Consider the following 27,897-nt stretch of genomic DNA (forward strand, 5'->3'; position numbering starts at 1 on the left):
GGAGTGCGCGAGGGCTCCTTCTATTCTCACTCACTTGGAATGACTAGAACAGCAGCCCTTATATACCACTCCAACTCACTCCCAACTAGCAATGTGAGACTAAACTTTGTCCCCCAAGACTGTCCCAAGCTGCCAACATGATGGGCCTGGAGATTTCAGAAATTGTAGACTACATGGGTTGCCTAACTGGGCTGCAGCCCATCTACATTCAACGTATAGTACCATTATATGTCATGACTGCTTATTGTTTTGGGGTTGTTGCATATTGTTCAGTAATGTTTCCTTTTAACGTTGGATAGATTGATCTGAATGTTTGCATTGAGATGTTAAAGGTTGGATGCAGATGCAGAATTAACAGAAGATGGAGCAGAAGCTCCAGAGTATTGAGCGGAAGGATTTGAACTCTGAAGCACTCCCATGTTAGTTACAGAAGAGGAAGTTAAATAAGTTGTGTGTAGGTTAATTGAAGCCTTGCAGCCTTATCACTAGAAATATTGGGCGTACATTCTAAATTGGTTTTCTACTTTATTTTCTTCTTTCCAAGATGATTCCAAAAAAGGTGAGGTGACAGAAAAAATAATCAAACATGTGAGGAGAAATAGAGGTGATAATAGTCACTTGGGAGTCCGAAACTGGAAGCATCTAGATGTGGCGTGTCCATGGAACTGGTTCTATACGTTTCACTCGTAAATCTGCTTAAAGTTATTCAGTCTACCAGAACGATCAAAACATATGTTGAGTGGTTGTGACATCCGCGTCGATTGGTCTTTAATTTGCAAGAGAATCTTTCAAGCAAAAAAAAAAAAACTAATGCCAACTACGGGCAACGAGATAAAAATTGTCCTTGCATAAAAAAAATAGACCCAAAACGTGAACACAAAATTGAATGGATTCAGAAACTCCATATTCAGTTGTTGTGAGGTTATCAGATTATTTTTGCTCTACACCAATAAAAATACCAGAGGTTCTATCTAGAACTTAATTACATTGATATGCTGTTTACATCTGTATTATGCCCGGATATGAATTATGATTCGATTGTTAAGTCAGTTTTTTACCATATAATAACGGAATGGAATTTAGCCAAACTATGTTCCAATATGGAGCACTATATTGTGTTGATGGACGCCACTAATTAGCATATACGACCACTTGCCTTTACTCTACCCAAACGAACTAAACAAATGTTCCCAGTGGTTGTGACATCCGCGTTGGTTGGTCTTTTTAATTTGTAGGAAAGAATCTTCAAACGGAAAAGGCTGAACCGAAGTCGTCGGCCAAAACACCTTCAAGAAGAGGTCCTAGGCCATATATTGCAAGGAAGAAATCAGAGGCTGGACCCTTCCATGTGGAATGCCCTTTTCAACTTCCATGGTCTTCGCCATGACCCGGCCAGACGCATGAGTAAGTGAGAAAGTGAGTACTCGACCAGCAATAAACCAACATTAAGCTAGTAATTAATCTAGTCCCCTTTGCAATGACCAACGACCTGTTCTTTCTTTCTTACCTCCCTGACCCCTGCAGTCGTCTGCTAACCAAAGTACACGTACCACGTTGTTTCCTACATAGTATATGGTGTGCTCACTTATATAGCTTCTCTTGTACGATGTGTTACATCGGATAGATCGTCCAAACGCGACCGAAGCCATTGTTCATGTACGTCCTTGTACCACAACAAGGCGGTCCTTCGTTAGTGCTTGATTGCCGAAAAAGGAAAGGAGTCGCGGCCCAACGCAGCGCAGGAGAGATGGACGAGGTCCGGTCACAGATCGGCGAGGCGTTCCGTCTCGCCGGCGAGCTCATGGACGAGCTCCCGACGACCGGGAACGACCCGGCCTACCTCGCCGCGCGCTGCCACGGCATTGTCCACGCTTACAACACGGCCATCCGCACGCTGCAGCACTACGGCGCCGTGGGCGCTGCCGCGCCGCAGCAGTTCGCCGGCGAGCCGCTCGACCTCCTCCACCTACGCAGCACGGAGGACTCCGGCGCGAGCCAGCTTCTCCTGGATCCTCCGGCCCATTTGCGTCACCTGCAGGAGCAGTTCCACATGCCGGCCGCCGTGTTCAGCGGGCTAGCGCCACCGCAAGCGGTGCGCGCCGGGGCGGACGTCGCAGGCACGTCTGGCGGCCCGTTGAGGCGGGCGTCGACGTCGAAGTCCCCGCCGGCGGTCCAGCCACGGCAGGGCAGGAGGAGGTATGTGTCCTGTGTGTCCGTGCGTGCTACAGTTCTGGAAATCCTCAGGTTTAGCGGGTCAACGGTTCAAACACGGCGGAGACCTTTTACCACGTCACGGCTCAGAAATGTCAGCGAATTTTCGTAGTCCCAGTCACGCATCTACCGCCCTTAGTCTCCGTCTTCTGCGATAGCGACGTAGGGTACAATGCTCGCCAAGTCATGGGTCGTTACACACAAGATACACGAGGGTTTACACGGCAGATCCTTACAAAGTGGTATCATATAGATAGGTAGATACTGTATCATAGTGTGTAGAACTAAAAAAAATTAATATCAAATAGATTATGTACACAGTTTTACATAAAAATTATATGAATCAATAAAATTATAAAAAGCTTATGATACTACTACATAATATCATGCATTGTAGAGGTAGTATCATATAACTGTAACTAGTTTAGTTTTAGGGGCTTAGGGCATGTAGTATAATGCTAGAGGACAATAGACATAGTTCCAAAATGTAGTAATATACATCTCAAAAAAATATGTAGTAATATACCTAATTGTTACCCTGCCAACTAATGAACATTAATTTACTTTTAGTAAGAAATTACTTCGCTAAGAGAAAATATATAGTACAACATAGAAAATAATGGTATATTATTTTCTAATTGATTTTCCCTTAGCTATGTAGTACATGAGGATTAGGATACCATAGCTACTAGTAGTATCATGTATGCAAAAAAAAATTGATGTACTATAATTAATGATAAAAAAATATTATAGTGGTATCATATATAGGTAGATCCGCATAATAACACGTAGAACTAAAAAAATGTTAAATAGATCGTGTTCATAATTTTGCATCAAAATTATACAAATAAATAAATATAAGAAACTTATGATATGATAATACTACATAATACCATGCATTGTATAGGTAGTATCATATATCATTTATAACAGTATCATATGCATGAAACTGCTATAAGATACTACATACTATAACTAGTTTTCATGCATACCCATATAATGCTAAAAGACAATAGACAGTTCTGATATGCATATCCATATATGATATTGTATGCATGATACTGCTATAAAATATTATATATTGTAACTAGTTTTCATGCATACTGTAACTAGTTTTCAGGCATATCCGTATAATGCTAGAAGACAATAGACATAGTTAAATGTATTATCTCTTATTGTTACCCTACCAACTAACGTACATTAATTTACTTTTAGTAATAAATTAATTCACTAACGGAAAATATATAGTACAGCGTAAAAAATAATGGTATCTTATTTTCCAATTGATTATCCCTTAGCTAAGGAAAGATATCACACTTTTGTATTTCTCTCTCCTTTAGTTAAACAAAAATCCATGACAAATATAATAGAAGCTGATGCATCCCTAGTCTGCCCGCCTTTGTATTAAGTAGGAGTAATATAAGACACGATGATCATGACAGATATTAAATAACCAAAGGTCTAGTTTCCTAGATTCTGTCTAAGTAATGGCTAATTTTGTTAGGAGTAGCTAATGTTTGGAAAAGTAATGATGTGTCTTTTGTTTGGTTTAATTAGGAGGGAAAGCGGGCAGAGGGAGACGGTGATGGTTCCCGCGCAGCGGACTGGCAACACCGAGCTGCCACCAGACGACGGGTACACGTGGCGTAAGTACGGCCAGAAGGACATCCTCGGCTCCAAGTACCCAAGGTAAGCCTATGCAAAAATGGTTTAGCTGGTTTCGCTGGTTTCAGCTAGTTTAACTTTTTGTGCTAGCTCCAAAGTTTGGTTTGCTAATGTGAAGAAAAGTGAACATTGGATTGCTAATGCGAAGGAAAATGAATAAAGATGTCACCGGCCAGTTTGGCAGGTTTTTAAGCTTTTGCATACCCTAACCCAAGGTAATCAAATGACTCCTCAATAAACAAAATTTAGGGGAAACGGCACATCAATTTGCTGCTGTGCAAAAATAGATATACTCAGTGGCATAGCCATGTGTAAGTGAGGGGGGCCACCGCTCCCCAGACATGGAAGAATCTCTGAAGAAAATTTTATTTAGGGATTTAGATGAAAAAATTTGGTGTCTTTTACCCCCAAACATTAATCTTTTTTCTTTTGCTCTTTTATGGAGCTTGGCAAGCTCCGCCACTGCATATACTCCTATCTAGAATGGTATTTGACCATGCTTTCACACACTACATTTCTATCTGTGCGCGCGCGGCGAATTGCCTGATTCACGTTTCATATCAATTTGCTAGACACCTTCAATTTTGCTGTAAAAAAATGCTAGACACACTTTTCCGCTTTCCCCACCCCGTGAGTACACTTGCAAGTTGCGAGGGCACTACATGGTATTTTTCACTGCCCCATTAGTCACCAATCCCGTATATAATTCCCATTTGTTTAGTAGCTCTGGCACTTTGGCATCGTTGGTATATGTGTAAGCAAGAAATTAATTAGACAACACCATGCATGCATGACAAATCTTCTTCGCTCGATTGTGTGTATCAGTGTGTGTATACCATGCATATCCATGGTACGCGCAAGATATATCTATACGACTGGTCAACTCTTTCGTTAGAAAATCAAAGCCTGAATCATGCGTGATATATCTAATGTCCAAAACGGTGCATGGTCTTAATCAGCATTTGTTGCACTAACATATAAGCTGATACGGCATATAGTAGTTCGAAGGAAGACTCCGAGAATTCTGCTAGTACACTGTGAGAATCAAAAAAAATTGAAGTAGTCACTCTCATACATGAATTGATCAATTTTAAGTAGTTCACATACTTAGGTAACACTTACGCAATACTATGTGCATTTCTGAAATACAAAATCTAGAATAGATCACCGTCGTGTATCAGAAAAAAATAGTAATACCTGCATATGTGTTTTATGCAGTGGCGGACCCAGAAAAACTAATGAGTGGGGGCAAATCAATTGAGTGGGGGTATTTCTTGCCTAAATTTTGCAAAATTTGGAAATTTTGTACTCCTCCGATTCATATTAATTAACTTCATGTATCTAGAATAAAAATATGTCTAGATGCATTCATATTAGAGTCAATTAATATGAACCGAAGGGAGTATCAAATCTGAACAAATACTGTTGAAATTCAGATTTTTGAGTGGGGGGCTATGTTCCCACTCAGTTCTACTTGGGTCCGCCCCTGGTTTTATGCAACTACTCTCCCCGTTCAATAATTCTTGTCCTAGTTTAAATACTCTTCTCGTCGACTTGTCGTGGTTTAAATAATCTCCTTTCCTTAATTGTTGTCGTGGTTTTAACTTAAACCAAAACACGAATTATGGAACGGAGAGAGTACATGACAATAATCAAAGCAATATGAACCAACGCTTTTGCTGATGAAACCGCGTGCACGATGTAATCAACAGGAGCTACTACCGGTGCACCCACAAGAACTACTACGGATGCGACGCCAAGAAGAAGGTGCAGCGCCTGGACGACGACCCCTTCACGTACGAGGTCACCTACTGTGGCAACCACAGCTGCCTCACCTCCACCATCCCACTCTTCACCTTACCCGATGCCACCGCCACCGCCACCACCAACTCTCCGACCGCCGCGACAGGCTCCGGCCTCGCCCCTGAAGAACTCCTCATGGCGCCCGCCGAGCAGGCGCACTCTGCGGCGCTGTCCACGTCCATCCACCTCGGCATAAGTTGGATGCCGGCAAGCCTCCAGAGCATTCAGGCTGCCACCACGAGCGCCGGCGTTGGGAGCAGCGGCAGCGCGCAGATGAATGTGTCCACCGCAGGGAAGGACACGGATTACCCGGCGCTGGACCTAGCCGACGTCATGTTCAACTCCGGTTGTAGCGGGGGCAGCAGCATGGACGCCATCTTTTCTTCTCATGATCGACGGGATTTCTAGAAGAACTGCTATAGGCTGCAGGCAAAGATCTGGACACTATTCATTCTAATATTCGTTCATGTGGAGAAGCGGAAGCCACATGATCAGCGTGGTCGGCTGGTCGCCCATATTAACTTGATTTATGCATAGCTGTAGATAAAGTATAGATATTCATGTTTCATTTGTTCTGTTTTAACCATAATTTCTTTAAGTTAGCTCGCATGGCTAATAAAGTGCCTTGATATATAGCATGTATAGGAATCGCGAGTCAAGGAAATGACTATTAGTCCCTTGTATATTCATGAAGCAACATTTAATTTTGTTTGAGAGAATTAGTTCGTTTGTGTAGCCTGAAACCTAGCTGGGTAGAGAATTCAAACCATTGCATCAAATCTGAAAAAAGAAAACGGCAAGAAAGTACAAAAGATCTATCCTGGGTGAAGAATTAATGCAACCTGTGTAATTGTAGTAATCATATGATTTGTGTGGAAAATTTGTTTTAAGTACTTCCCCTTGGCTGCTAAGCCTGCAACCAATAAACCCTGAAAGTTGACGCTTTCAATAAAAAAAGTCAGCTGTACGATTATCTTAGGCTGCATTTGACATTACCATGGATGGTGGTAATGTGTTTTGCTAAGTACTGGACGTTTGAAACATAGGCATGATGCACTTGAGACAATGTAGTTCTCACATGAGTTGTAGCTGTGACCGTGCATTTTTTTTTTTTTTTTGCACTTGAGGAGATATGCTTCCCCACCTTGCGGCGCCACCTCAGTTTCCATGTTGATCACGGTGCCCTCGCAGTCCTACCTCCGTTTCCACATCAATCACGGTGCCTCTGATATCGCTTGTCGTCGCTGCGTTAGTCGCTAAGGGTTTCGTTCCCGAGCTCTAAAAGTGAAGGAGACGAATCTGAGCAGCAGGCTCCGCACGTCGAACTGGGCCGCGTACTGCACGAGCGCCTCCGCCATGTCGTCGCCATCTTGCACTACCATCTCCACCTGCATTCAACTAATGAAATGACTCCGTTATTAATTGACAACACATGTATGTGGTTAGGATACCTTAACCATCACTAATCAATGGGCTAATCTAGTAGAGGCTTAGAATATAGTGTTGTTTATGAAACCACACAAGTATTATATTTCATGTTAATACAATTCTAGCATGAAGTGTGAACTTTTTTATTATGCATGAACAATGAAATATAATAATAACAATATTATTGCCTTGGGGCATATTTCCAACAACTCTGACTTCTTTTTTTGAGTACGATTTTGATAGTAAAGGTCGTTTGAAAAGCTTGTTCGGGTGTGATGCTCGGTCATGTTAGGACTACCAGGATTGCAGTGATGTGGTGGTGTTCGTAGCACTTATAAGATGAAATGGTATGGTATGTCATTTGTTCTATTTGTGGGTCTAAACAATCACGGTGAAACTATTGTACTTGGGTGCGACATCTTATCAGACGAGATTGAAGGTGCATATGTTTGACTGCTTAAAACGTTCCCCAAAGCAATGTGCCAGTAGAAACCCAAGTCTACAATCACGTATGCAGACGCAGAGCTATTCACAATGTCTTAAGGATGTGTGGCACCGTATATATGCATGCTACATTAAAAAGAATATGACTAAAAAGCTAGGTTTCAAGTTATTGAACGAGTTTTGGTCTCTTTTATATTGCACCACCTCGGCGGCCATATTTCAGGAGAGATGGCACACATATGTTAAAAAATGGCAGATTGATAAAACAAAAACTTGGCTGAAAAGGATATATAAAAAGAAGAGACTATGGGCAGCGGCTGCTACGTATGGAAATCAACCAAAGGAGTGAAAGTCTAAACTCATGCCTTCACCTTCACCTAGACTACAATATGACCCTTGTGGATTTTATTTTGCACTATGAGAATGCCATTGTCCGTGTGCAATAGAGTGAGGCGCGAGATGACTGCACGACTTCATCGCTGGTAGCACTAACCAACTCGAGTAAATTGAGATAGCATCTGCCCAGTTATTCACTCCAGCCAACTTTTGTATCTTGCAAGAAGAGATTAATAAGATTGACGGCATAGAGGTTTTAGAAAGAAAGATGACAGTTCATGGTGGCATGGAAAAAACCGTCAAAGCAAGTTTTACATGGATTATACGCCAGCAACTCCAAGCAAACTATAGAGTGCAGCTGCCGAAGGATGATCGGCATGGGGCTCCCTTGCAAGCATATCTTCCACGTATTGAAGGTACTAAAATTGGTTGAAATGCCAAAGTGTTAAGTTCTTCGATGATTCTCGAAAGAAGCGAGATGTGGGTTGCCTACAAGGGGCACAAGTGATCCGTTAGGGTGGGTTTTTTTGCGGCAGAAGAGCGTAGCAGATTTTTTTTTTTTTTTTTTTTTTTGACACTAGCGAAACAGATATACAAAGCTCAGTATGTTAGCGTCTGAACAGGTGTATGCTATGCTAATGTAGCATGTGGTCCTATAATCTCGGTTAATACAGATGCAACTGAAAATACAGTAAATGCAACTAGAGTTGGTGACCCTATCAAAGTATCCACCAAAAATGCCTCTAGGAAATAACATAAAAGATGACAATGCTCGTGTGACAAGAATGGTAGACCACTAGCATACGACAAGAGAAAGAGGTCAAGCCAGTGCAGCGCTTGCAAATTGTCATGACACAACAAATGCAACATTAAATGCAAATACCATCCTAATTACTCCTTGATGTTCCGGTTACATATGCTAAACTTTGTTATTGGTTTTTCGTTTTTTTCCTTCATGTACGCGAATATTGCTGAAGTGTCTCTTCGACGGAAAAAAAAAACTGTAAAGTTGTCAGGTGGAGCTAGTTTTGCCGCTGTCACTTGGAGAAAGTTATGTGAAATTTGAGTTAAATTTTAGTCTCATATGTATTCGTTGATGATGGATTATTTTCCTGTTCTTGGAGAAAGAACATGTATTTATTGTTGGTGCTATTCGTTGATGATGGATTATTTTAGGATTTCTATTAATGCTTATGCTTACGAAGTAACAGTTGCACCTAGTTATGCTGTTTGCACAATGTTGTTATGAGTGAGAAATTTTTAAGTAAATGGTTAATGATTTTTCATTATAACTCGACTGAGAGCATCTCCAGTCGCGTCCCCCAAAGGGATTTGGGGCGCGCCGGACAGAAAATGCGTTCCAGCCGCGTCCCCCAAAGCCCATTTTTGTCCGGCGCGGCCCGATACGGTGTCCGGCGCCCCGAGCCCGTCCCCGTCCCACAGGGGACGCACCGGGGACGCCGGACACAACGAAAAGCGAGGCGGGCTCCCACGTGTCGGCGACTATTTGCATAAACCGTTGGTTCGCACCTCTTTTCTCGTCGCTCATTCCTTCCCGCGCCTCCCACCCCACCGCCGCCGCTGGATTTCCCGGCCGTTTGGGCGTCTGATCTCTGCTGAGAGTCGGCACCGTTGTCGCGGCTGGGGCTCCCGCCGGTCGTGCCGCCGCCGCCGCGTCGCCAGCACGTCCCAGAACGCGCCGTCAAATCCGCCCCACCTCCGCGCACAGAAGGTGCTCGACGACTTGCCAGGTAGGCGCGATTGGCCGCTGTTTGTTGCGTCGTCTGCCTCGGCGCAATTTTAACCATTGATTTTGCTTTAGCCATGGACAGCGACGATGAGATGGTTGCCCTGCTGCTGGAGGACGAGCAAGCCTTCGACGACGACCTGCGAGAGCATTTGCTGATCATCGCGTCCCTCCAGGACATGCTTGACGCTGAGGCGGAGAAGAGGAAGAGGCCGCGCCGCGGAGGATCAAGGCCGGGAAGAAGGAAGTCGAAGCCCCGGCAGAGGCTGGAGGGGCATGCCATGCTGCACAACGACTACTTCGCCGACGGGGCAACACATGCCGACAATTTTCGGCGCCGGTACAGGATGAGCAAGGGGCTGTTCATGAATATCCTCCACGGCGTTCGAGAGTTCAACCCCTACTTCAAGCTCAAGCTCGACGCTGTAGGCGTTCTCGGGTTCTCGTCCATTCAGAAGTGCACCGCCGCCATGAGGATGCTTGCATACGGAGCACCTGCCGATACACAGGACGACTACCTTCGCATGAGTGATTCTACTGCCATTGAGTGCATGTACAAGTTTTGCCGAGCTGTGGTGGGAAAGTTTGGCAAATACTACTTGAGAGGGCCAACTGAGGAAGAGACTGCAAGGATCATGGCACAAAATGCTGCTAGAGGATTTCCTGGAATGCTTGGAAGCATCGATTGCATGCACTGGGCATGGAAGAACTGCCCGTTTGCTTGGCAAGGTATATACAAAGGGCGTCATGGATATTGCAGTGTGGTGCTTGAAGCTGTGGCAGATTATGACCTGTGGATTTGGCATTCTTTCTTTGGCATGGCGGGATCACACAATGACATCAACGTGTTGCAGCAGTCTCCGGTGTTCAGCAGACTAGTGGAAGGGCATGCTCCACCATGCAACTATGAGATCAATGGCCACCAATATACCGAAGGCTGTTATCTAGCCGATGGTATATATCCAAAATGGGCCACTTTTGTCAAAACAATCTCGAATCCATCAGGTCTGAAGAATTCTCACTTTGCTACGCGACAGGAGGCTTGCAGAAAGGATGTCGAGCGGGCATTTGGTGTGCTTCAAACACAATTTGCCATTGTCCGGTACCCTGCTCTAAGCTGGTCTCACGACCAAATGTGGGAGGTGATGCAGGCTTGTGTGATCATGCACAACATGATCATCGAGGATAACCGCAAGAATCATGCTAGGTCACATGTTGGTCCCTATAAGTGTCAAGGGCCTCTTGCGGAGGTTGATCATGAGTTGCCTGCAGATTTTGCTGATTTTCTCGCCATGCACGCAGAGATCCGTGACAGCAATGTGCATGAGCAACTTCAAGCTGATCTCGTTGAGCATTTGTGGAGGATCAAAGGAAATACCGTGGCACCTTGATGTAGCATCTACCCCTATTTATTATATTTGTTTACTTGTTTTATTATTTGTTGTAATTTAATTTGAAAATAATCCTCGCAAACATTTTTATTCATATGCTACATTTGATAAATGGTTATGTGTTAAAAAAAATATTTTAAATGTTTGGGGGCGGCGTTTGGGGGACGCGGCTGGGGAGCGACGTCCCCCAAACGCAGCACGAACAAAACACGTCCCCCAAACGCTCAATCTGGCGCTGTTTGGGGGACGCGACTGGAGATGCTCTGAGAGTGGACTTTACAAGTCAGTTCCAGAAACAAGCTCTAATAATCGCAAGTATTAGTTGCTATTTTGCTTTGGGTCGGATGGCCAAGCCAACTGAAGTCTATGGTCCAAAATCGACTCTAATACTCGGTTGTGTACTAGTGCAAACAGACGAAATCAGCTCCCTGGTCTGGAGTCTGTACTTTGCTACGCAAATGTTGGAGCCCCTGCAGATTATAAGCTTACAACAATCATCAAAGATACAATATACAGCTAGATGGTACAAACATCAGCCCTTCTAGAAAAAAAGTTTGAGCTCAACAGGTCACTATATGATGTACCTGCTTCTAGATCGAAGACCAAGAAGTAACTCAAAAAAAACTTAAAGAATGCAGCCAAACGAAAGCACTCCAAATCCAGAGAATATCTCACATTGTCGACAACAATCTAATAATCAAGAAGTAATAGACAGTCACCAATTTAAGTTAAACAGAGCTGGGCGACTGTTTGTTCTCCTCAACTTTGTAAACAGATTCGAGCCTTTTTGGACTTCTGCCTTTATCAGGACCGCCAATAACTCCCCACGTCTCAAACTGCCTTTGCCGAGCCCTTGCCCTTTCTTTCTCCTCCTCAGATTTTGTCGCAAAGCAATATGGACATGATACACCATACTCCCATTTAGGAGACTCCATGTCTTCATCGCTAATTGGTTGTTTACATCCATAGCAAAGTTTGTGGGTTCCTTGAGCTAACCCATGCTCCACTGAAACACGCTTGTCAAAGACAAAGCATTCACCCTCCCACAAGCTTTCAGCTTCTGGGATTTCCTCTAGATACTTCAATATCCCACCCTCCAGATGGTAAACCTGGCACATACAGGTATGAAACCTTCTGTTAGGATCGCAGCTACAAGATGTGTTACTATCTGGAGGATAAAGTCAGAAACCGTAGGTTATGTGTTAACACTTACTAAACATATCTGTTGATGCAGTAAACATATATCATATACTATTAGACACTTAACAGAACTTTTCCACTGTTTTCACTACATAACCTAGTGCTATTGGTGGTAACATACATGGCAAGTGCAACTGTACACAAAATGTAATAGTTAACGTGAGGACAAATTCACTTTAGTGGTATAAAAATGTATTTTCAAGTCCATTTGCATACAAAAAAATTACAGATGAAGAGAATCTTCAGGATAAAATTGAGAAAGCCTCCTTTCGTACCTCTTTAAATCCCTTGCTGAGGAGAAAGCTTGATGCCTTCTCACATCTAATACCACCAGTGCAATACATAGCAACTCGCGGTAGCTCTTTGGGTTCACTGGAATTCAGATTTTTTCCTGGTCCCTCAGTAACAGTGTCGCCATTTACTGATGATGGACTGTCAGATTCAGCCAACTGGAATTGATTATCAACCCAAGATGGAAATTCTCTAAATGATTTTGTGCATGGATCAACAGCTCTATTAAATTTTCCTATGCGTATCTCGTACATGTTCCTCACATCAATGACAACCTGCCGCATGAACACGGTAAATGCATCAAGCATATGGCATCTGAAATTATATACACACCCCTGGGCAGGACAAAAATCTGAGACTAATAAGGACTCACAGTGTCTGGATCGCTTATCAATGCATTCCAGTCTTTAGGCTTTATATACTTGCCAACTGTTTTCGTTGGCATCACATCTGGGTCCCCAAAACTCACTATCTGAAAAGTAATCAACAAAATATAAAAATCTACACCGCTATACAGTAAATACTCCCTCCATCCCAAAATATAACACACGCTATTTTTTGCACGGTCTTTGATGCACAATTTTGACCACTAAGATATACTAACTTACATGGTTTCAAAAGGTATAAATGGCATTGTTGCATTCTTCTTGCAAATCTCTTTCATTTCATATATATTTATACAAATTCTGCGGACATATATAAGTACAAATCATAGTAAAAGTTATAAGCTCCTGAACAGCAAAATTTAAGTGTGCCTTATATTTTGGGACAGAGGGAGTACTTCGTTATTTAACTAAACAACGAGTAATGCTATGTAAGCAAACTAACCGACCTCCTTTTTCAATTTCACACGGACATGATCCCATCGGAATGGTGCATCTTCCCCAGCACCAACAGGAGAATGGCTGGTATGTCCATGATGGATAGCCTCATCTTCTGGAGTAACAGGTGATTGGATCATTCTCAATCCTTTTAACCGATCGTCCGCTTGAATAAAGTTCAAAACTTTCTCCACAGCTTCTGGTATTCCACATAGACTACCATTGATTCCCTCTGGTGCAAGAATAATGCCACCTGAAACACGCTGAACATCATCAGCCAACTAACCATGTGAGAACCCAGTTTCACAGAAGAAAAAAATAGGATATATTGGTAATTTGACTAATTTCTAAGAGGAGAACCAAGAATACAACCAATAAATAACACACAATTTGTAACTTTGCATAAGAAAGGAATCAAATCTACCAGATCGTCTATCAATTGGGAAATATTTACCTTGGCATATCACTAATGTTCTAGTAAGCTAAACTTTATCTAGTATATTGTATAAATCAAGTAACATAATTTAACATAATAATGCAAAAAAACAGTAGGAACTACCAAAGGTTAAATAAAATAAATATATAGAAGGTTAGCAGTTAACAATAGATCCCAGGGAATGAATGAATACTTTAGTGTAATAAGCAGCAAGAACTACAAATGAGCTAAAGTCGTAACAAAATGATAAAGAGTTAAATGAGAGTACCACAACACACTCTTCATAAAAATAGTTGTGGCCTACAATGATCCCACGTCTACGGCCTAGAGGAGGAGGGAGTGCTGAAATATTTAGCCCGCCCTTCTCCATCAGTACATAACACAAAAATCTAATACAGAACATTACTCCCGAGGTGATTGCATCACTCTAATAAATCCAACATAGAAAGGAACTTTATTTCTGTCTGAAAAAAGGAACTTTATGCAGTATGAGCAGATCTGTGGAACGATGCCACCACGATTTCCACAAAATGCTTATCTAGCCCCTATCCTTCATTTATCTAGTCTTGCTTGCTAACTGCTAAGTTGGATCGAAGTTTTGCAACATTGTCCGCCAGTTCAATTCTCATATCGGAATAGGTCACAACCAATGGCAATCGATGCAAAAGTGATAAAAGTCCAAAGATGGCATCGCTCACCAGCTCCTCGCAGAGCTCCTTAATCGGCCGCCGAAAGTCGGCATGGTCGGGGAAGTCGGCGAATCTGTAGAAAGACACCACCACTAGGGCCGGCACCTCAGCTTTTACGCCTCCATCTCCCGCGACGACCGCGAAACTTCTTCCGTGCGGCGACAGGGGAGCGAGCGGGGGCCTTTCCCTCAGCGGCATGAGGCGGATGCGACGGCGAGGGCTAGCAGGGCTAGGGACAGAGGGCTCGAGGATTAGAGAGTTGACAGAGGGTAATAGGTGGTGGGCGGCGGCACTCGCTACGGCCGTGGCGGCGCGGCGGGCGACGGAGAGTGGTGGGGAGGGCAGCATCCGGGCTTTCGGGTTCGGGTCAGAAGTAGCACACAGTAGCCTTAGCGGATTATGATGTTTTTTTTATAACACACACACAACGGCCTCGAGAGTCCAAAGGCCCACATGCTTCCTTGAAATGCGGCAGGTACACAATTACAAGGAAACCCTCTAGTTTCTATTGCTCTGAAAATCTACTATTTGAAGATAAAGTCTCCAACTTTGCAAAAAAGATCCTAGCACAAAAAAGCTCTAAGCAATCAGGTGCCTGCGTCCCTTCTCCGCCGCTCGCCGGCAACCTCAAGGCGCAAGTCGTCGAGATCCGAGAGGAAGGTGCTCGTGGTGCTCTCTTTGTCGATGCAGAACCAAATTCGTCAGCATTGTCCACACCTCTGGGGACGAACCACTAGGGGGCGTCGCGATGGAGAGCTCCGACGCTTGGCAGACAAGAACAACCTCCGGATGGAGGTTAAACTCCTAGAAGAGAGCCGCCATTTGGCCATAGGGTAGAGGGGTAAGGCAGAATCGTCAGCTTCGGTCCCCTGATGATGAACTTCCAGAGAGTGCTTTGGAAGATTGTCGTAGTCTCCATGGTTGCCTGCTCCATAGATCTGCAAAAGATAGCAACATTTCGGCGCTCGACCACCTCGGTAGCAAGAGAAAAGAAGCAAAACGATCTCGTCGCCTCGATGTGGAGATCCCAAATCGAGCTCTATTGAGGGGGATTTAGATGCAGTGTCGTCGCCCTCTCCTCCATTTCCTTCCACCGGAGCACCATGAGCAGCCACACCACCACCAGACGCCACCAGAAGTAGCTCGAACACCTCGGCGAAGAAATCCCCAATGGCATCTCACCAGTCTCCACATAGGTAAAACCTAGATTTAAAACAGGAGGAACCCTAACCCTACGGAGGCTGACCTCCTCCCCCATCATCTCCGGCTGATAGAGCCGTCAAAGAGGAAGGGGGGTTGGGACGGCCGAGGCACTCTCAGAGACATGGGTGGAGAGAGAAGAGGGAGAAAATCCAATCGTGCACCAGATTATGATGTTCAGTTTTTTAAAAAGGGAGATTGTCATGTTTAGGGCATGTTTGATTTTTCATAATAGTTGTTTGATTTGTAGGATTTATTTCCATAGAATTTTTTTTCTAAGCAATCCTTTGCACTAGATTTTATAGAAAATCTAACATCTATTCATAGATCTTTTTTATAATCTTTACTATTGTGATAGAAACAATTAAACTTTGTTTCATACGAATTCCTATAACATATAGCAAGCATGCCACCTATGTTTTCCTATATTTTCTCTATCTTGCGAATCAAATAAGCGATAGTTATTTAGTACTGTTCCATACTAGGCTTTTGGGTTCCATTGTTGTCGCATCCTCGCACCTGAACTGGGCTCATGCCTAACATGACATTCCGAAAAACACAAAGAATTAGAGTAGAAAAATCTTGTTGCGAGAATATCAAAATTCTATTCTGGTCCCACTTATTTGTATGTTGCACGTATGAAAAAACACAAAGAAATTAGAGAATAGAAAAATCTTGTTGTGAGAATATCAAAATTCTATCCATGTCCCACTTATTTGTATGTTGCGCGTTTCGTTGGCTGGACTTTTTTTCTTCATGTTTGGTCGTTATATGTGTCTTTCTCCGTATGGGAAGTTAGTTGCTTACTTGTGTACCCGCTGATTTGTCATTCATATGGTGAATTTATCTCATATCACCACACTTACAACAACTTTGTCACTGACCTCAATATGAAAAACTTACAGCATGACAGTTGCGTGAAACAACAAAATGAAGCTAGTGGTCAAAGATAATTTTAAAAGGTCAACCCTATGCAATGAATTTAACAAAGTTCGTCTAGGATAATTCCAAAATTGAACATATTATTAAAGGAGTTGCAGTTAATGAAACTCGAAATCAATTGTTTTGATGGAATCACGTCATCGGTTCACTTCTTTTTGTTGTAGACCTCATCATGAAATGGTGGAGTGATAAAGTATACAATCAAGAGGCGAGAGAAGTTGACATAAACAAGTTCAGTGTAACACGAATATGATATATTAGGGATCTATTCGTCTATAACCATCAAAACATAAAACTTACAACATGAAAGTTGTGTGAAATAATGAAGTTAATCCTCAAAAGAAATTTTAAATAGTCATCTATGTGCAAAAGAATTGACATAATTCATCTAAAGAACTCCAAGCATAAGCACAAAATTGAAGAGAAACCACCGATTCGAGCGTTCCTCGATGTGCAGATTGTGGAGTGCTTTCAGGATCATGCAGACCACTTTCTCCATGCAGCCTAGGTAATCAATCAGTGAATTCATCCATGCTCAAGATCGACACCCGAGACAACCACATTGACGCCAACATCTCGTGGGCATGCAATGCTTTTTTGGAGCTCGATGTCCTTGCAATAATATTAAGGGGTGGCACCATACAACTTTGATCGAGCCAGTCTGAGTCACTTCCATCAGCGTCGATACCTTTGTCATTCCACCTCCTTGAGGCCCCATCATTGCTCCTTCACAAACGCAAAGAGTGATACCTCCTTTCGACCAACTTTTAATGGACCATGTTGCAATAGGAGGGTACGGCCCCATCCATGTCGCAACACCGACTGCCAATACCATCTTCTCCACCTTCCTGTTGATGGTCACCCCATCACCAAAATATTGAGCTTTGTGTTTCCTCTGTACTAGAGCCCCCACTTTGTCATGCCTCCACCAAACCCAGAAATGCTCCAATCTTATCTGGTCCTTTTGGAGAAGCTCGACACCAACGCATATGTTGAGAACATTCAAAGTCCCAAGGCCCTGGAGGCGAGCAGAGAGAAATACGTTGCAGAAAGGTCATATTCCAATTGACCATTGCAAGAGCCACATCAAAAGGAGTGAATGGTCGGCAGGAACAACCACGAGAAAGAGAAGCTGACACTCGCATTCTATGAGGTTATCTCACGAGGTCCTTAGATGAGGAACAAAGGCGTTCACTCTCACGACAAGTGCCACCACCATCGTGGGAGGCAAAGGCAATATTGCAATCCCTCACCATGTATACTAGATCATGGAAGCTCACGTTGTCACGCGCGTCCATTTCGAAAAAGAATAACATAAGGTATATAAAAAAAATTGACCAGTTCAAATATTGGAGAAATATGGGCAATATATGAGTGATGCGGATCCTATAGAAAAATCTACATTCTACATTCTAGTCTAACGTGGAAAGATTTTGCAAGCGTCAATTAAAAAGGATCACATCGATGCTACACACAGCTTGTAATATGGGCAATATATGAGTCATGCGGATCCTATAGAAAAACTCAACATTCTACATTCTAGTCTATCATGGAAAGATTTTACAAGTGCCACTCATGAAAGATTTTACAAGGGGAAGTTAAAAAAGGATCACATCGATGCTACACACAGCTTCCTATGGTGTTCACAACTTTTGCCAAAAACTGAGGATTCCTGCTACTCCACGGCCTTCTAAAATGCTTGGTTGCCTTGTAAGTTTTCTCTCTCGCTTGCTCCATGTAGGCCTGATTACCATAGTACAACTGAAAACAAAACAAAAACAAAAAAATTGAGTGGCTATTCCAGAACACGGCTCCACTGGTTCGACTAAACAAGTACAACCAAAGAGATCTATATGATGAATATATATATATAGCAGCTGGTAATTTACACACAAAAATCTGAAATCTAGCAAGAATTTGACACGTGCAGGGGGAGATGTTTCTACATGAATATGGTACAGTACCAAGTTACCAACACCACCATTTCCAACCCAAAGAGATACACACACACACTTTGTAAGGTGTCAGTATCAACTGAAGACAAGTTTGCTGCTAGCTAGGTTTCAGAAAGCAAAAAAAGAATTAAACACAAACAAACTCTGTAAAATGTAAAAGGAACAATTGAAAGATACTTACAGGAGGCTCCTCTAGTATTTTGCTCTCGCCAAAATAGCAATTTCCAGGAAGATAAGCCAACTTGTCTTCAGTATACATAAACTCAGTTCTAACAACATTATGCTGTAAGCCAATTTGAAGGCTGAAACCAAAGAACAACATCAGATATTCAGATGAACCCTTATTTTTACCCATGATTGAAATTATTTTCCCAAATAAACATGTCAAAACATGAACGACACTACCTTGGTGTCATGTTCGAGGCAGCAGTTATATGATATTCCAATATCTTATGCAGCTTCCTAAGCTAATCTGGGGGTTGATCAACGTTCTGTCAGAGTTAGACCATCTCTCATGTGTGTTAGACCATCTCTCAAGTATGCCCCTAAAGCATCTTCATGTTTGCCAACACCAACAGGAACCAATCCACCAACATATTGAAAACCTAAAACATAAAAATCCAAACTAATAACAGAGGTGTGATCGTTGATTTACCCTGATTGTTGCGAGGAGAGTAGACTGGATCGGACGCTTGACCTGCATCAACTTCCCATGGAGGCATGAACTTTGGAGCACCATGAAGCACGAAGTATTCACGCCCAGCCCTTGATCCTGGCGCTGCAGCCTAAACAAGAGAATGCAAAAGCAAATGGATCGAAACCAATCAGATTGGGAAGAAAGATCGAGGTGAGAGGAACTTTAGAAGGGGAATCGAGTGGCCGCTGCACCTTCAAGCCATCACGCATAATCCTACCCCAGTAGAGTAATTCGAAAATTCCTGAAACGACAAAATCATGTAAGCTGCCTTAGTAGTAACGCTGTAACACAACAGCGAGAACTTCAGGAGCCACGGTTGCCGAAGGGGCGGAGGGTGAAGGCAGATAGAAGAAAGAAAGGATGCCGCGGGTATACACCATATATGGACTTGGCAGGAAGTAAGGGCAATACTAAGAGCAATTCCAATAGTATAGCCAACTGCTGGTCCCGTCCCTTACTTCCTTACATGGCCGCGTGTCATGTCTTCTCTTACTAGTCTATGTCATCTAGATAAGACGATAAATATTAGGGGTACAAATACAATGCATTATCTCTTATTATCATCCCTTACAATAAATGAGAATTAATAATTTTTAGTAAGAAATTATGTGTCTAAGGAAAGACAAGTCGTACAACGGGGAAAAACATAATCTTCTCTTATTTTATAAGAAATCATCCTTAGTTAAGGGAAGACAACCTTCTCTTTCTTCCTTCTTTCTCCTCCAACTAAGCAAAAATCCCACGTGGCAAGCCTAAAAAAAGGCTGACGTCACCCCATTGTACATGCCCTAATGCACCCTTAACACTGGGAGACGGATGAGCTTCATCGTCATTACTCTATCGCTTTTAACGCTAGGTATTGTGATCTGTTAATTTCTTTGCAAGGAAAGGGCAATGAAGGCCTCGTAGAGACCTAAATGGGCCATAAAACCTCACGCACGGGACGGGACGTAAAACGGTGCATCGATACTAAGAGCAATTCCAATAGTATAGCCAACTGCTGGCTATAACAAGATGTTATATTATTTGTAGTTATCATATAGCTAACATGTACAATAGTTGGCTATAAGAATGTAGTACTTTACTAATATATGGCCCACCTTTCACTCTCACAAAGTGCTTAGGAGCACGTGCAAGAGCTGGCTATTGCATAGTAGCCCACCTCCCTTCTCTCTCCTCTTATCTCTCCTCCAACTCATCTAAAATATATTATTTAATGTCTTATAGTCAGCTGACTGGACTCTATTGTACTTGCTCTAAGTAGGAGTGTAGGACTAACTCACGATCAGAGACGTCCAATGATAGGATGGCAATGTGAAATGCATGTGAAGGCTCCTAGCTAGCTAGGTGAGTTTTACTGTTATTTAATTAATTATAATTAAAAAAGACACCTATCCCCACAAGACTCAAGCAACCAACATGAAGCCATCACATGAGATGCCCAACTCACTCTGATTCTCGCAAGTTTACCTACCGCCAACTCAAATTGTATATAACGGCGGCACAACTAATCGATTAGTTTGACAGGTGTACCATCAACAACTTTTTGTTAGAAAAACTAATGTTACCATGTGTTGCCCTTTCCTAATAATGCTAAGTGATAGTCTCATGTCAATTGTTTTATGGTAAAAATGGAAGAAAGAAGATCTTTAAACCAACCAAATTTATTTTCTTGGCACAAGTGATAAAAAAAATCACGAAATTTACATGTACATGTAGGACAGGACCATGTACTTATGAAAAAATTAGGTTTGTTTGTGTGTAAAATCAACAATATAATATGTTTTGTGGATCATTAGAGGAAGCAACACTCCATGTGAAACGTTGTTTTCTCGCCTATGGCGATGACAGGCGATGTAGGTTTTGACCTCCGCCGCTGCAGGTGGAGGTACGTTTCTCCCGAGCGTTGCTAGCCAACACAGGTTTTAGTCCCCAACAAAGGTTTCTCTCCTCCCTCGAACCCATCTGGTGGTGAGTTTTCATAGTAGCCATTTGTGCTCGTTGAGGAGCGAATTGGTTGTGGTGCAGGAGTGTTATCCGCTCGTTCTAGCTGGCTTGCAAGTCTCGATCTAGATAAAGGCTTGTTCTGTGCTTTGGCTAGTATTCTGCCTAGAACTTCGGTTGTTAGGAAAAGGTCTGCCCTTCGTCGTGTTTCAACATGAACATGTTAAGTTTGAATTGTAGGGGTTGTGGAAGATCTGATAATTTCAAGAAATTCACATCTTGGTGGAGCTACATCGTCCATTTTTTATTTTCTCATCTGAGACCAAGATGATTCAACAGAAATTGCAGGATTTAAGATGAAGATTGGGTTTTGATCATGCATTTGGTGTGAAAAGTGATGGTCTTCGTGGGGTCTGGTTTTGTTCTGGAATTGTGATTTGATTGTGAGCCTTAAATCATTCAGTAGGAGTTATATTGATGTTATGGTTCAGGATGTTAATATTGGAGATGACGATTGGAGGTTTACTGCATTTTATGGTGAACTGCTAGAGCTAAAAGGAAGAGAAGTTGGGACCTTATAAAATTTCTCTGAAGAGAGTATGATACGCCATGGTTATGTGCAAGACACTTTAATGAACTTGTGTTTACTTCAGAGAAGTTTGTTGGTAATGATATGGAGGAGAGGATGATGGATGGATTCAGAGAGGTGGTTGATTACTCTCGGTTTTTACAGATTTGGGTTTGCAGGGCTTCCACACACATGGGATAAACGACAACAATATCAAAATAACGTTAACGTTAGATTGCACCGCGGTTTGGGTGATGACCGATTCATGGAACTGTTCAATAATACAAGGGTTACACATATTCAAACAAGTAAGTCACAGTGCACTCTCAATTTCACTGAGGAGATCGGATTGGGTAGGGGGAGGGAGTACCAGGAAACAGTTTAGGTCTGAAAACATTTAGACTAGACACGAAGGAGGCTGGCAGGCCGGGAATCAGAATCTAGAAGATGTCCATCAAGCTTTGGGTTGCTTCGCACTAACATGACCCACCGGAGTAGAGAGTTCGGTTCAATCAAGAAGCAACTGAAAGTGATGCGTGATAGGCTAGAGAGGGTGTTGGCCAATTCGTTGAGGTTTGGCCCAACAAGACAAGGGAGAGAGATTCAATGCACCGAATTTCTGTACTTTTAGCTAGGGAAGAAGCTATGACTAAACTACGTTCTAGGGTTCTATGGTTGGCCGAGGGACGAGGGTGATCGTAACACCGCTTACTTCCACTCAAATGCAAAGGAGGGGGCAGGGACCAACTATTATTACCTTGAAAAGGGATGATGGTACTTATGCTCCTTCTCACACTACAGAAGAGGCCTTCACACACGGCTAAAATGGCTCGTCGCACACAATAAACCTCACCATCACTATGCAAGGGTGGGCGATGCGCCTCTACAACGCACACGGTTCTAGGATACCGTCGCTACATCCCAATTCTTGGGCAGCTGATTCAGTAGACGGTACGGTGTTACAGAAGTCCGAAGCGAGTATGTTTTTATGTGGTGCATGGGCCATCTAGACGGATTGTACTAATCATCGCCATGGAGAAGGGCAAAGATCGATCAAGGAATCAATACGATGGGTCATTGAAACTTCCTTTGATTTGTCAAAAATCAGGCACAAAAAAGACAAGCAAACCTCGAGTGAAAGTGAAGTGAGGACTTCCTTATCATGATCACCTGAAAATCAATACCGACACTAGTTTTGTTGAAGCTAATAATCAGGGATGTACAGGTCTGGTGGCCCGTGATAATCAAGTCAAGCTTATCACAGTGCAAGCTCGTTGGTTTGAATATGCAGCTACTACTATAGTGATGGAAGATGTCTTTGGATCAACCGCTAGTTCTAATAGGAACAGACTAGTCGTAGCATTTTTACATGACATTATTCGGAGTGATTGTAATCCTATCGACTAATTTATAAAGCTTTGAATTCGAAAAGGAAAAAAACTGTTTCAACAGTGCACATATGCTCCTTGGTGGCAATTTTCACATAATAGCACGCGAGACAACGAGATACAAACACGCAGTGACGCAGAGCAAAATTTGCTGCTGGCACTGCAGAACATGTGTTCCAATTATCACCTACTGGAAACTCTCCTCCGGTTTGGAATCCATGTTCGCCTGGAACCTTGGAATGATTACTACTCGTCGCAAAGCCACAATTTTATTGTTCAACATCACAGATCTTCTGGGCCTAGCAGATGATATAGTTGGTGGTCATCGCGTATTTCGGATCTCCCGTGCGATCTCGATGCAAGAGCTGATGGGACAGTTGGTCTTGATTGCGTTGGCACCTATATGAGATCGACAAGCAGCATAGCCTTCCTACTCACATTCAGATCATGATAAGATATCCAAGAGTCAATATCCATTTATTCTAAATAATGAAACGGTTAATAAAAAGTTCTTGAACTACCTACTGGTTCTTACAAAGGAAATGACAATTACTCCCTCAGTTACAAGGCATATATGTTTAGTCAAAAGTCAACCTGTTGTAAATTTGACCAATCATATAAACAAAAATACGAACTTCTAGAATAGCAAATCAATATCAATAGATCCACCGTACAATATGCTGTCATGGTATATTTATTACTCCCTCCGTCCATTAATAGATGTCGAAAGGTTCGTCTAAATTCGGATGTATCTATTCACTAAAGAGTGTCTAGATACATTTGAATTTAAACAAACTTTGAACATCTAAAAATAGACAGAGGTAGTATATAATGTACATATTTATACTTTTGTCTGTAAGATTGGTCAAACTTACACGACATTGCCTTTTGTCTAAATATATAAGCCTTGTTTTAAGGAGGTAGTTTTGCCATGTAAGAACTGAATGAAGTCAAATTCACTTAATAAAATTGCACCCTAGTCATTACTACGATTTTGGTGGTTAATTATTCATACATTGATGCAACAAATACAACAGTTAAATACCTTCCGCAGTGAACTGATCAAGGTACCGAGTGGCGGAGAGTTAACTTTTGCTCGGCAGGCGATCTAAAATTGCATAACAAATTTAGAATTACTGAAGTCAACAATGGTATTTGTACTGTACATTTGATAAAAAAAGAATTCAACACCAATACATTATTGTGATAAATAAATATGTAACTGCAAGACAAACCTCATCATGTCTGATGTATCCAGGTGGCAACCGTGGGTCGCTCTCCTCAATCATGGTGTCAAGAAGTTTTTGTAGGATGATGCCATTCTCACTTGTGTATGCCCATCCCCATTCTACAGCCAAGTTGAGCATTTCAGTGATGGAAGAGGCATCATGGAGAGGACCTGTCCATAGTGGGCCTACAACTGTGATGGAAGTGGCATCCTGTAAAATAAAATAACAATCACAAACTTGTTGTAATAGCTCAAGTACCTGGCGCTAACCATGGGCCGATGAAGTGACTTATGTAGAAACTGAGAAGAAGAAAAAAAATTAAACAAGAGACTGATCAGCTTCAAATCATATATCTTTTCTGTCAATGCAAGAAAAGGTATAAAAGATATAAAGGGAAAGGACTCCCAAATCCTAAGATTGATTTCAGTAAAACAAATAACACAGAAAAAGTAGTCATGTAGTTTGACTATGACAATTTTATTGTTATTTACTAGCGCTGCATGATTCGATGTACCTACTGCTCTGTCTGCACATCCACAGGAAATCTGCCCCAGTTCATCAAATCCAAAAGTCTGAGTCTGGCCACAACTCTTGCAATGACAAATGAAACCATAATAATTACTGCCAGAATAGAAGGGATATCAGTAACTTGGCATTCCGTTATATCTACTAATTAACTGTAAGATATCTGGAAATAAAATCGCACTGAGTTCACCTGATATCATCTTCTTTTCCATGGCATAATTGCACCATTGCTCGATAAATAGGACCATGGGACGCATAATAAGAGAATACCGGTTTTATGTGAAATCCCAACATAGCTGCTTCACGTGCAGCACCACCTATAAGCATTCGCAAACCGATCTCATTCGGATATGGCACTGGACGAATATATGCTCCATATGAAGACAATGAGCTAAGACAAAACAACGTTATGGGGCTGATATGAAGAAACAGAACTGGTTTCATCTATAGAGAAGAAAATATAATGCCAGAGCATATAGAAAGCAAAATTATCCCAATTTACAGTACAAAAAGAAGAAACTATAACGAAGACAGTAGTATTTATTTTTTCAGGAAAACCCGGCAGGAGCTCTGCCTATTCATATTACATGGGAAGAAAGTCTAGATACAAGGCTAGGAGGGGTATGTTAAGGGACATACCCACAACCCGTAGAGAAAAATCCACATGCGGACTACTTGCCCTGAATGTTAAACTCTTGAGCCCACCGGCACGGCACACAGGCCAGCTGGTTGGTGCTCTGGAAGGTTAGATATGCCTACAGATAAGTAAGACGCTCCACATTGAAAGTTCTCCTATATATGTGCTCTTTCCACACATAAGTTGTTTTATTTGTGTTCATTGTTGGTAATCTAATTACCAGGAAATCATAACAGTCATATAAAACAAGCAATTGATAATGTTACTAGTTTCCTAAACAAGCACTTCAACACAACCTAACACAATTGAGCAATAACAAAGTCAAATGCATGACGAACCAAGATAAGATGCGTGAGATGCATAAATGAGTTCGATCAAGAACTCACCATTTGCCACCATACCCTCTGGCCGAACGCCAATCGGTGGACGTCAGGTACGCAAGGCCCCCAATCTTGAGCGACAAGAAGGCCGCCCGTATGTACTCGGCCTCGCTGCCGAACGAATCCACGTCGATGACGTCGAAGTACTCGCGCCGGAGGTACCTCTCGGCGAGCAGCCGGGAGGCATCGAGGTGCGACACCACCCACCTCCTTTGCCCGTGTGAGGGCGGCAACTTGAAGCGAGAGAGGTTGGCAACAACGACGGGGCGGAGCGCGTCGGAAGCGTCATTGGCCCAGACGAAATCGGCGCCGGCCTGCGCGAGGTAGCGGAGCGCGCGGATGCCGGAGCCGCACATGACGTCGAGGCATAGGAAAGGGGCCGAGGGGTCGAGGCGGCGCTGGCGGTGGAGGGTGGCGGCGAGGACGGCGAGGTCGCGCCCCGGGGCGCTGTCGCTGCGGTAGAAGGCGGACCCAGGGTCGAAGGAGACGCCGCGCTCGGAATGCGTGCAGCGGAGCGGCAGGGGGGCGCGCCAACCGGGTTGGAACTGGAACGGAGGGGAGAAGGCAGTTCGGTGGATGGAGACAGTGGCGGAGGCGGAAGCCATGGTAGCGCGTTTGGAACTTCGGATTGGGTTCACCTTTTCCTAAGCTGCTTCCCGGTTTTGGTTTCCTTATTTTCAGAGTAAATGTTAAGTTCTCTATTTGGAGGTACTCCTATCAAGATCCAGTGTAGAGTGGTGTTGTACTAATGCAAGTGTGTCTCATACAAGACGGTTTTGCAAGTGTTGGAAGGCGGCGATATTTCGGAGGGATGAAATGACGGACTGAGATCAGGTGACATGCCTTAGGCATGTCACGCATGACACCATTATCATACCCATTCCGAAGGAAGTTGCAGAACCTAGACAGGCTTAAAATCTACGCCCGATTAGCCTTTGTAATGATGTTTACAAGCCACAGAATGTAAGCCCAGTGCGAAAGGTTTTGGGCCTTGCTAGTTTCTTTTGTCAATTTGTGAAGGACTTCCACACCATTGATACCCCAATGAACGAGCTAACAAAGAAATAAGTTCCTTTAAGGCCTTCTCAGAGAGCTAAATGCTAAGTTGACATCTGCACCATTGCTTCATACTTCAGTAGCTCAGTGAGAGGACATTGTGCGGCTGCATAGAATGTGATACACCAGCGTTTCACACTAGTGGAGACAGGACATTTAGTCCCGGTCCGTAAAGGCCTTTAACCGGGACTATTCAGGCGGGACTAAAGGTGAACTCTTTAGTCTCGGTCCGGTTACCAGCCGGGACAAATTGCTCTCCACGTGTACTGCGGGCGCGCATCGGGCGAAGGACCATTAGTTCCGGTTTGTAACACCAATCGGGACTAAAGGCTATTTCGTGAAAAGAAAATCCATTTTTTCTAATTATTTTGCATTCTCTCTTTTTTTCTATTTTTTCAAAATTTCTAGTATTTCTGTTATTTGACAAGTTTAGTCTCTAACTACACTTAATCTCTAGTCAAATTACTTACACGTGGTCAAACTTCCCGCTCGGTCACCCATCCTCCCACTACTCCATCACTAGCACGCTTAACTGTCGAGTTCCTCTCTTTCCCACTTCCAAGTGCTTCGCGCGCACGTTGTTGATACTAGTATCATATCAACCATTTTAACATGTTGGTCGATGTGACACTTCTTTATTGTTTGAATACCAAATAATTCTTTTAATAAAAAAAGTAATGAATGTAATGATAACCTTGAATAAATAAATATTAACTTTTAAAATTTATATTATAATTATTTTTTATTTTTTTATTTTAAATATTTTTTTACCAAACCTGTAAATTTGAAAATCTAAATATTGGCTAACTTTGTGGTTAAGTAATGGTAATCTTTATGCAGGATGCAAATATTAATTTAAAATTTTAAAAAATATGAAATCCTGAATTTCTGGCAAAAATTAAAATCTTCGTGCT

The 27,897-nt window shown here is 42.6% G+C and overlaps 3 protein-coding genes across 3 annotated transcripts; 1 reads left to right on the plus strand and 2 right to left on the minus strand.

The window, feature by feature from the left end:
• Positions 1-1,542: 1,542 nt before the first annotated feature.
• Positions 1,543-6,362, plus strand: LOC127294403 (uncharacterized). Its single transcript, XM_051324206.2, has 3 exons — positions 1,543-2,196; positions 3,769-3,900; positions 5,589-6,362. Exons 1-3 carry the CDS (start codon positions 1,655-1,657, stop codon positions 6,085-6,087), a joined length of 1,173 nt encoding a protein of 390 aa, XP_051180166.1. The 5' UTR covers positions 1,543-1,654; the 3' UTR covers positions 6,088-6,362.
• A 5,296-nt stretch (positions 6,363-11,658) lies between these two features.
• LOC127294412 (rhodanese-like domain-containing protein 7) lies at positions 11,659-14,862 on the minus strand. The gene is made up of 5 exons (XM_051324218.2): positions 14,472-14,862; positions 13,349-13,600; positions 12,890-12,988; positions 12,501-12,791; positions 11,659-12,134 (listed from the first exon to the last, which is right to left on the minus strand). The coding sequence occupies exons 1-5, from the start codon at positions 14,808-14,810 to the stop codon at positions 11,754-11,756; spliced, it is 1,362 nt and encodes a 453-aa protein (XP_051180178.1). The 5' UTR covers positions 14,811-14,862; the 3' UTR covers positions 11,659-11,753.
• Positions 14,863-23,153: 8,291 nt separating this feature from the next.
• On the minus strand, positions 23,154-26,612 carry LOC127294422 (tRNA (guanine(26)-N(2))-dimethyltransferase). Its single transcript, XM_051324230.2, has 6 exons — positions 25,934-26,612; positions 25,101-25,301; positions 24,904-25,006; positions 24,392-24,595; positions 24,202-24,264; positions 23,154-23,586 (listed from the first exon to the last, which is right to left on the minus strand). The coding sequence occupies exons 1-6, from the start codon at positions 26,530-26,532 to the stop codon at positions 23,479-23,481; spliced, it is 1,278 nt and encodes a 425-aa protein (XP_051180190.1). The 5' UTR covers positions 26,533-26,612; the 3' UTR covers positions 23,154-23,478.
• Positions 26,613-27,897: the final 1,285 nt, after the last annotated feature.

This window comes from Lolium perenne, chromosome 1, assembly GCF_019359855.2.
Source record: "Lolium perenne isolate Kyuss_39 chromosome 1, Kyuss_2.0, whole genome shotgun sequence".
Taxonomy (NCBI): domain Eukaryota; kingdom Viridiplantae; phylum Streptophyta; class Magnoliopsida; order Poales; family Poaceae; genus Lolium; species Lolium perenne.

What these genes read in the sequence shown, in the direction of transcription:
- LOC127294403 (XM_051324206.2), top strand. Translation starts at nt 1,655, where the DNA reads ATGTACGTCCTTGTACCACAACAAGGCGGTCCTTCGTTAGTGCTTGAT. An exon ending in CCACGGCAGGGCAGGAGGAG is followed by an intron (nt 2,197 to 3,768) that starts GTATGTGTCCTG and finishes TGGTTTAATTAG; the next exon opens with GAGGGAAAGCGGGCAGAGGG. An exon ending in CTCGGCTCCAAGTACCCAAG is followed by an intron (nt 3,901 to 5,588) that starts GTAAGCCTATGC and finishes TGTAATCAACAG; the next exon opens with GAGCTACTACCGGTGCACCC.
- LOC127294412 (XM_051324218.2), bottom strand. Translation starts at nt 14,810, where the DNA reads ATGCTGCCCTCCCCACCACTCTCCGTCGCCCGCCGCGCCGCCACGGCC. An exon ending in AGGAGCTCTGCGAGGAGCTG is followed by an intron (nt 13,601 to 14,471) that starts GTGAGCGATGCC and finishes GATGATGTTCAG; the next exon opens with CGTGTTTCAGGTGGCATTAT. An exon ending in GTGTGAAATTGAAAAAGGAG is followed by an intron (nt 12,989 to 13,348) that starts GTCGGTTAGTTT and finishes ATTACTTTTCAG; the next exon opens with ATAGTGAGTTTTGGGGACCC.
- LOC127294422 (XM_051324230.2), bottom strand. Translation starts at nt 26,532, where the DNA reads ATGGCTTCCGCCTCCGCCACTGTCTCCATCCACCGAACTGCCTTCTCC. An exon ending in GGAAAAGAAGATGATATCAG is followed by an intron (nt 25,007 to 25,100) that starts GTGAACTCAGTG and finishes CTATTCTGGCAG; the next exon opens with TAATTATTATGGTTTCATTT. An exon ending in TGATCAGTTCACTGCGGAAG is followed by an intron (nt 23,587 to 24,201) that starts GTATTTAACTGT and finishes GAATGTGAGTAG; the next exon opens with GAAGGCTATGCTGCTTGTCG.